Genomic DNA, 10,000 nt, shown 5'->3' with positions numbered 1-10,000 from the left:
CAAGAGGTATGATACTTTAAGCAGAGTCTAAATCACTGTGCTTTTATGAAAAGAAAACTTTGTAGAGACTGAAAACACATCGCTGGTGTTCTCTCGCCCATGCTTCTTTGTGTTCTACGTGTTTGTGGCGCTAAATGCAACAGGCTGAAGCTGTTGGCCATTTATTTTTCAAGCAAAACAGTTATGACCTTATGAGAAGCAAGCTAATATTGAACGCCAGCATCCAGCATAGGGACAGCATTTACATACCACCACTGTCACCTCAACCATGAAGGCTTGGCCACTGATACGTAGGGATGGAAAGAAAATAGTGTTTTTAAGTGTCAGAACTGAAGAAGAAAACTGCTGAGCTTTGACATTATTTGCTGAAGTTGTTTATTAAAGCTTGCACTCTCATGAATCAAACCAGTTTTGTGACTTGATTTTTTTGTTGTGATAAATTCTAAACTATTACATTTTGGGTTGAAATGTCATACTCATATGTGTCCACCAGGTCGCGATAAAGTGCTGACAAAGCCTCACTTTTCCGTCCAGTTGGATGTGGGCTCGCAGCCTGCAGATGTGAGGGATGGCGAAACAGAGATTAGGCGATTGACAGATCTTCTAACCAACTGGAGCGCCGCCTCTCCTGCTAGGGGCGGGGTTAGAGCAGAAAACCTGCCCTCTGAGTGGAGGCAACAGCAAAGACTTTAATCAGGATCACACAACAATAATGAATGGAAACACGTCGTAGCCAAGAAAGTTGAGCAGCAACTCAAAGTAACTGTTTGTCGGCATTTGAAAGTTATCTATCGCGAGGGGAAATCTGTTTAAAGTAATGGATTGGCCAGGCAAATTAGAAACTACTTTCTGGAAGAGAAAGCAGCTGTTCTTTGATAGTTACTTTTGAAAGTAAGTTATTGAAGGGAAACTACAGTGGGACACACTGTAAACCTTTAAACGCGTGAATAAGTGTAAATGGCATTTTGGGACAGTGAAACGAGACCACTGCACGGTCAGCGATTTATCTCGGCTTGGAGAAGTGGATTATTTGGATTAATCCGTTAATGAAATCGTTGGAATATTTGGGATATATTTTTGTTTTACTTGGAGTATCATCACTAGAAGAAAGCTGAAGGATTCCAGTTGAGCATAGCATACAGCACATCTGGGGGAAAATGGGTAATATAGAAAGTGTGGATGGCCAGTCGGAGATGAAGCATCACATCATGCCACTGAAGGTTCCCATGCCTGACCCCACCGAGCTGGAGGAGAAATTTGCCATTGTTTTGGTAAGTTGTGAACATCTCAGTTTGTCATGCGTGGTCCAAATGTCAGAGATCATTTTAAATTATGTCTCCAAGTGCCTCACTTAATCATGTAGTTAAACTACAGAATTCAAATTCAAAATAGTGCCAACTTAAACATCCCCATCAATGGATGGTGTTGTTAATGTTTTTTTCTCGTTAGTTGTGTTTTTTTACAGAAAAAAAGTGTACGTGCAGGCTACCTTTTTACATTTCTTTGACGTCCATTAGATCTGCTGATATTTTGAATTGAACCCGTCCTTATGCTGCTGTCCCGCCCCTTATTCTCTGCCTGCTGCTCCCCCCCCCTCCTGCGGTTCTTTTGTTTCCCCTAAAGTCAGACAACTCAGCGTTTGGCTGAAGTGGCAAACTGAGCACAGCATGGTGAGAGTTGGCAGGGTAGGGGGCGGCATTTTAGCCTACTGTAGGCTATATCTTTGACAGAGCACATCTTGGCATTCTCCGCCTGGGTTTATTTAAATTTTTCTCGCTGCAGGCTGAAAACAGCATTTTCTGAATTCCCCCAAAACTCCCACACCCGACGAGTCTCTCTCCTCCCCTCCCTCCGCACTCCACATCAGGCTGGAGTTGAGCTGTCTGAGCGCTTTGTAATAATGAGCCGACGGTCAACACCCACTTTTACCGACTATCAACACAGTCAAGTGACTCTGTCATCCTACGTCAAGGGGACATTTCTTCTATTGGGGAATTTACCAAGTCTGATTTCTTTTTTCAGGAACAGTCATGTGGACTTTTAAAAACGTCAGTGTCAGGCGGAGTGGGGGCTGCAGTCAGTCATCTCCAGGGGTGGAATATATCCAATCCGTAACAACGATTAACCCATTAATCAATTAGTCAACCGACACAAAATGAATCAGCAATTACTTTGATAATTGATGAATCATTTAAGTCACATTTCATGCAAAGATCCAAAAAATTCTCTGTTTCTGACTCCTGGGATGTAAGGATTTGCTACTTTTCTTCGTATTTTGTTTTAGTAAAATACATAGGCTATAGGCAATGTAGCCCTACATTTTGAGGTTTGGAAAGGTCACCTTGGGCTTCAGAAATATATGATGGAGATGTTTCTACTATATTTTGACATTTAAAAAAGTATTAATATATATTATTAAATAAGTATAATTAAAGTTATCATTTAAAAAACGGTTACAGAATATTGTTTAGTTCTTGAAAACAGGTGGAAAAAGCAAGCCTTTTTTTGGTTTAAGACATTCAAAAACCTGTGGTGCGGAGAGGTTTGGACAGAAATTCAATTTTCATCTTAGCACTATCTGAGAAAGAACTATCATTACCACTTTGAAAAGAACTGGTCTGAACTAAAGAGATGGATGATCGGGTGTACTTATTGAAATAAATCAGGATCAGGAAATAATCAATAATCAATCAGGACTGGCCTTTTCACAGTGACAGTGGTAGACTATCCTTCAAAACAGCTACCTTGTGTTACATTTAGTTGTGTAACATTTTAGTCTTGTAGTTTCTTCACAGAAGTATTTGAGTTGCATATATTCGAATGTTCTTTCCACCCCTGCAATGCTCCATGCATATCCAAACAGAAAACAGAAGACTCAGTAACATCACTGCAACTTGTTGCTCTGCTACAGTGTGGGTAATCAAGCCCCACAAAGTCAGAGAGGATAACATACATATTTACAAAATTCAAAAAAAATTTTTTTCCATCATAATGACTATGGGCTACTACCTGTTTTTTGCTAAACAGTGGCATGAAGGTTTCTCACAGGTGCTTATTTCACATAACCACACCCGGCCTTGATTTTCAGCTGTTTAAGACCTTAATTACAGCATCAAGCAGCAAAGAGCTGGGAATGATCTTCACAGCATTACTAAGATAATCTCATTCTTCAACACTTTGTGGATCCTCCATGTTTCTGGAATAAAGCCATTATTTGCTTGCCAGAGTTCACAGCAGCTATCAAGTAAACCCCTCATATGAAGACACTAACACAGCAAGAAACCATTCAAGGCCTGCTTGTTGACTGGTGTGCTAAACATCAGCTCTTGTGAGAATTACACACTGTACTACACTGTAAAAGCTACTATGACAGCTCACATTATATCTCTTTCATGCAGATGATTAAGACATTTTAGACAAAGTTTTTCCATGTGATTTGCACACATCACATTTCCCATAAAGGAAAAATATCAACATACATCTTGCCTAGAGACTGGAACAGTTTGCAGTTGTTTGACTGCCTTGCAACACAAAGTCAATCCCTGTTATTATGTTCAGCCGTGCAGAGCAGATGATTTCTATGCAAGAGGCAGTAGACTCAACATTTCAGTTGTGTTTTTGACTGGGAACATTTTTCAAGCTCTTCAGCCCTACCCCACCTTACCCCATATTAGCTCCAGATTTCCTTTACTTTGTGGGAAAGAACAACATGCTTGTTTATTTTAGTGTTCTTATCAGACAATGGTCATGTCTCTGCATTGCTGGCCCCTTGTTGCGAGATAAAGGTACATCAAAAGCTTTTGTCTTCAGGAAGACAAGGCCATCTGTTGTTTGGCGGGGGTTATACAGTATCATATATGCCAAAAATGTCTTCATTATTTGTTAGCAGTGACATAAATGGCTTTGTCGCAGCCTGAAAAATAACAGACTTTCCATGAATGGATATTGTGAAATGGTTAATTTCCCCTCCTCTGACAACAGTGTTTCCTGCTGCATGATGGCATTCTGGTGTGAATGCATGTCTGCATCTGCGTGGCAGGGCTGCCCTCTCCTCTCAGACACAGCTCACAGAGGTCCCACTGGACTGACAACAGCCCATAATGATGTCATGGGTGCAGCAGCCTTTGCCAGTTTAGTAATATCCCGGGGCTAATGACTTTAGCAGGACTGCTCTACTGTAGACAGTGGAGGGGAACAGAGGAGGGGCGAGAAGTAACTAGCTGAGTTAGCTTTGACTACTTCATGCGGTCTGCTAATAAAATACTAGGTCTGTTCTAACCGGCAGCATGTGCTAAAGGCATCGTCTCCTTCTAGCCTCTTTTGTCCAGCACCCTCAGAAACCACTCAGTTCTTTCTTTTGAGGCTGGAAACAGCTGCCTGGCATATTCCTTTCTTCGTTTTACAGGGGAAATTGCATTGTAGCCAGTGGTCGTTGTGGTTGGTTCGCTTTACAATAAGAACTGTGTTCCTGCAGGCTGCTACTGGGGCATAACATGCCATTAGTTCAGCTAGTGATACAGATCTACCTAGACCTCACAGATGCACAACATAAAAGACATATCCATAAAATTAAGTTCTAGTCATTGGTAACATTCTCTTGATAGTTTTGGCTCTCTTTTCCCTCCCTTTGTCCTTGCTAACTCTTACTTATCATTGGCTTTGTGCGATTCCAAATATAAGTGAAACCATTTTATTCACTCACCCACTCAGTGTTTCCTATTTTCCCATTCCCTGAATTCACTCTCACTGTGGGTCTATCAGCAAAATAACCTTTTTCATATGACTCTGTCCATGAAAATGATGTGAGATGAGTGAGTGGCATTTTCAAAGGTGCACTCCTGGCCTGGGATCGTCTTTCAAAGTGCCCGAAAACCAATCCAATACTGGATTCCTGCGGCTAGTCTAGGCTGAGGCCACGGGACAACTTCAGAAAGGGAAAATTCCCTTTGAACTGGCAGTCTGCCACTGTTCTTGGTTGTAATGACTTTACCAACATTTTCTAACAGCGCACACATATTTAAGAGCTGTTACTGAAGCAGCTTGGGATTATTTCTACCACTTGATTGGTTGTTTTGTCTGACTGCTCAACTCTCAACATCTTTCATGCCATGACACTGAGTTGCATCACACGTAAATGTGCCGTTGCAGCTTTCTTTTGGGATTTGAGTGTCTCACCATTAAGTAGCAGCAAAGGCTGGGAAAACTACAGATGAAAAGTCAATGGTAGTGAAATCAGACATGCTGACAATGTAACTCCAGCGTCCCTTTCTTGATGGCTAAAGTATATAGAAAGCTGCAGTGTCTGATAGATGCCACTCAAGTGGAACTAATGGAGTCAAGCTGTGCGATGTGTTTATTGGACATAAAACCTAAATCATTTTGAAATGTTTAATGGCGGTTGCAGTTTATTTATGTGCATAGTATGTCTTCCACTCCCTTTCTCACATGCATCATCTTTTCTAAAAAGAGAAAATGTGTTTGTTACATCACTTGCGTTGAAAGAGTGTGTACATCTGGTTCAGCCACCCACCACTATGTCCCAGAAAGAGGTTGATTATGGGAGTTGAGTACACAAAGTTAGAGCAGCAGGGCAGGAATGGGGGTTCAGCACAAGGCTGTCCACCTGGCTCTCTCCAACCTTGGGCTACGCGTCCCCCAATTGGCCAACTTGGCTTTATGGAGAGTTTTAGTGCTTCTCCACCCTACTCATTGCTGTAATGTTGGAAAGTAAAGGTCATGTTGAAGACCATGGCTGGGCAGATATAACATTTCCACATATATATAGATTTTAGAAAATACGCTTATTTGCTTTCTTGCCGAGAGTTAGATGATAAGATCAATGCCACTCATGTTTTTATGGTAAATATGAAGCTACAGCAAGCAGCCAATTATCTTAGCTTAGCATAAATACTGGAAACAAGGGAAAGCAGCTTGCCAGGCTCTGTACAAAGTTCTACCAGCACCTCTAAAGCTCACTAGTTAACGTGTTTCATTTTTTTTAATTTAAAGCACAAAAACCTGTGTAAAAAAGCAAGTTGTGGTTGAAGCCAGGCTAGCTATTTCCCAGTATGCAAACTACCGGTAAGCTAAGCTAACCAGCTGCTGGCTGGAGCTTCATATTTAGCATACAAACAAGAGAGTGGAACGTGTATTTCTGAAAAATGCTATTACATTTATAGCCACTCAGTCCAATAGAGATAAAGTGCAAAAGGTGTATGTTGTTTACTTTTTCAGATGCATTTTTGGGAAATATTTGTTTTTTTTTCCAACTCTCTAGCCTCAGAAACGGCAACTAGCAAGACATAGGTAATTTTTTAACACCACAGAAATGTATGTAGACCTGGTTTAATTCATCAATGCAGAGAAACTGCATTCCTTTTCTATGTATATGTAAGTTGTTTTTGTAGCATGCATTTGTGCGTGTCAGTGGGGGTTTGCATGCTGCTTTAATGCAGCTTCAACGAGGCTGTAGTTTGAAGTAGTGGTTTCCTCCTCAAGACAATGGGGACTCTGTCAGTCAATGTTGTTTTAGAAAGGGGGCCTCATCCCCTGTTGCACTTTGTGCTGCTACTCTCTTTTTACGCGGGTGCTCAGAAAAAACTGCTGTAATCATTTAAATAGTGACATGCTGTAATTATTTTCTAGGCATTCCTTAAATGACACTCAGTAGCCTTTCTTTATCTTCGCATTTGTCAAGAATTCTACTTCTGCCTTTTACAGTAACAGTTCTAGTGGATAAAGTCATATTAAGAAACAAAAGGGAACTTTTTGAGACATGTGACTGGTAACGTGATTCTGTGGTTTTCATGTGAACTCAGTACATGTCAAACTGTCTTTTGATTTTGTTTTTTACTTATTTATTTATTTATTTTAATTTTATTATCATCGTTTTCCCTGCCTCCAATACAAACCTCCACAGATACATCCTATTTGATTGAAAACTTTTATTTCCACAAAGCTCAGGCTCAGATAGGTGCCCTTTTCTTTGGCCTACCTTCATCTTTTTAACTGGGCAGTGTGTCAAACATAGTATGAGTTATTGAGGCATTCATGTACCTGCATTCCTAACATTCATTTTATAGAATCATCTGTTGGCTGGGGCTTCCCTGGGCCCTGCTCGGACGCACGGAGGAGAACAAACAGGATGTTCGCCGCACAGGAAGGAACGAGTACCTCCGATCCATGACCGATTGTAGTATTTATTTATAACTCAGTCCTAACCTCACTTATATTCTTGTTTGTGTTCACATTTCCTTGATACAGTATGTTCACATAAAACAAATAAATAGGACAATATAGTTGTCAGGTGGGATTGCTGGAATAATTTCATCTCACTGTAGTTTAGGAACACAAAAACGTCCTAGATAAGATCATGTAAACAAGTGTGCATTTCAAATGTGCCCTCGTTTGAAGCTTGAGGAACATCTGGCTTCAGAAGGACCTTGTGCTCAGGACATTTTTGTCTTTATCTCCGGCTGCGGCCATGGGTTCGACTTACTCTGTGATAATAACTGTTCCTCGCTTGATGTCACCGGGTAAATAAATGGATTAGCAAATGGGTAGTTTTTGATTTATCAAGCGAAAACCAACTTCCTGTTGCTTTGATTGACCATGGAATGTCCATTTGGTCTTGAGTTGTAAAGAAGGGACTGGAGGGAAAGTTATTTCTCTCAACAGAGTGACTCAGAGAGGTCACAGAAGTTGTGAGTTCATGGGAGAAGAGAGGACGCTTCAGAGTCCATTCAGGCAGGAGAAGGGAAGGTTGTGGACGAGCAGCAGGGCAGAGAACAAGTTCTGAAAATCTTACACCACAGCTGTAAACTGTGTTGCCTTCAAACTCCTGATTTAATGGGGATTTAACACGCCATAATTTGAGCTGCGACGCCACTTAGGGAAAGTTTCAGCCATTAGAACAGCTTGACTGTTTGCTGAAACAAAGTCAAGTAGTCCGATATGCGATTGACAGAGAATACATCCATAATTCTGATCATTGATGAATTAAATCATTTATTATTATTTCAAGTAATTTACCAGGCAAAAAAGCCTTAAATTAACTAGTTTCAGCCACTCAAATGGGAGGATTAGCTACTTTCCTCTGTTTTTATTTCATTGTAAATATAATATCTTTGAGTTTTAGACTCTTGGACTAACAAAACTAGCAATTTGAAGATGTCAGCTTGAACTTTGGGAGAGTGATTTAAAAATGTTTTAAAAAAACATTTCCCTGTTTAATTGGGAACAATTATCAACAGATATATTGATAATAAAGATGTCTATTTTTAGCCCTAATCTATAGGTTAGTATAAAACTACAGCAATTAAGAATAGTTTAAGTTGTGTATTGGTTAAACAATGGAATAAAGTTTGAATGTAACTATGTTTGTATCAGTTTTTTTAACTTAGGTTTCACATGTCAAAAATGTGGTTTGACTCCACATTTGAATGTACATAAACAAGGTGTGCTTTTACCTGTTATGCCTATAGCTTATCAAACAAGTGTCTATTTGCTTGGTAAACAAGGAACAACATCAGAAGGATTGGACAGGGAGGATTACTGAGGGCCATGAAAACTTTACTTCTTTGCCTGTTAGAAAAACATCTTGTCCTCTCTGCTCTCTGTCCCTCCCACTTTCAATCTACTGTCTTTGGAAGGCCTGGTAGCGTCTGCATTGTTGGCCTCCCGGTCTTCTAGCATCTTTGTGCAGGGACTCATGCTTTGTTGTGATTGCCTGGTTCGGGTTACCTAGCAAAAGAGCGATAGGGTGATTGGATGTCTACTTGGAGAAAGGGTGGGCAGTGTTTTCTCACACTCTGCTCTGTTGGTTTCAGTTCAGCAAGGATTACCTGTGAGCTGGAATACACCTAAACATAATTCATTCATACACACATAAACACATTGTTGGAATGGATGTGCAAAAACACACACACATGCTGGTATTACAAGTAACAGCTAAGGTACAAACCTGACATTACTCAGGGCAGTTTTTTGATTTCCCGAAGAGTTTAGGAAGTCCCTGCAGCTCAGTGACAACAACCGGTCAGCCTGTCTGCTCTCATTGTGTTTCAACAGCAAGGAAAAGGAGAAATCCAAACTAGAGTACTGACAGTAAAATTCACTAATGAAAAGCTGGTTTGATAATGTGACTCACACCTAGGTTTACCATAAATTATGTCATTTAAGAAGGTCATTTGGCTTGTTTAGCTCCACCTGATGTAGTCATCAGTGTATCTGACATGTACTGCATGTACATGCATGACAGACACCCAGGAGTTGGTTGTATTTACCCTTCCTGTCCTTCTTAGCGTTTGTGAGGGTATAGAGTTATTCATTTCCAAATGTGGCTTTTCTTCTCTCTGAGAGACACATTTAGGTTTAAATCTGTTCAGTCACCTCTGGAAAAATAACTGGTGCGTCACTTTCTTTTCTCATTGTGGATGCTTGAAATATGCTTAAAGAAAACACAGTCATGCCAGGTCCCATATTCATTCTGTTTTCTTTGCCTCCTTGTTGGCTCTCCTTCCTTACAGGGATCAGTGGCCTGGCTTTTTCCAACCTCTTCAGAAAGTTGCCTTTATTTAAGAGCTACTGGTCTTATCTAACCCCTTTTTGGCTGGCCTGTTATTTTCCTTTGTTACCGGATCACTGAAATACGTTCAGAAATGTGTTGCTTTTTCATACACAGCTGAGGTGCTTTGAAACAATATGCCAGTGCTTTAATTTAAATTAAGAAAAAATATAATTTTTCTCTGATATTATACACGAAGCCACAGAGTATGTTTACCCCTTTGTTGTTCTTGAAAAGTAAAATACAGGCTAGATCCAAGTGTTTATCCTGAAAATAGCAGCCAAATGAAATATCTTTCAATGCCAGTCTTTTATTCTCTGAAAAGTATAGCAATAGCCACAGAATCTGGAAAAGGTTATCCATGCTTTTGTTTCCAGTAGGTTAGTAACTGTTTCTTTTCATGCTTCAGCTGCTAAAGCTGTAACAAAAAAAAAA

The 10,000-nt window shown here is 40.2% G+C and overlaps 1 protein-coding gene across 5 annotated transcripts in view; it reads left to right on the top strand.

The window, feature by feature from the left end:
• Positions 1 to 697: 697 nt before the first annotated feature.
• The window catches only part of fmnl3 (formin-like 3), a 33,064-nt gene continuing 23,761 nt past the window's right edge, over positions 698 to 10,000 (top strand). For all 5 annotated transcript variants that reach the window (XM_032521662.1, XM_032521660.1, XM_032521661.1 and 2 more), the window contains exon 1: positions 698 to 1,271. In XM_032521662.1, coding sequence (XP_032377553.1) covers positions 1,158 to 1,271 — 114 coding nt within the window. In that variant the 5' untranslated portion in view covers positions 698 to 1,157. The remainder of the gene's footprint in view (positions 1,272 to 10,000) is intronic.

Source organism: Etheostoma spectabile, chromosome 7 (assembly GCF_008692095.1).
Source record: "Etheostoma spectabile isolate EspeVRDwgs_2016 chromosome 7, UIUC_Espe_1.0, whole genome shotgun sequence".
Classification (NCBI taxonomy): Eukaryota; Metazoa; Chordata; class Actinopteri; order Perciformes; family Percidae; genus Etheostoma; species Etheostoma spectabile.
This window is presented reverse-complemented; position numbering and strand designations above follow the sequence as displayed.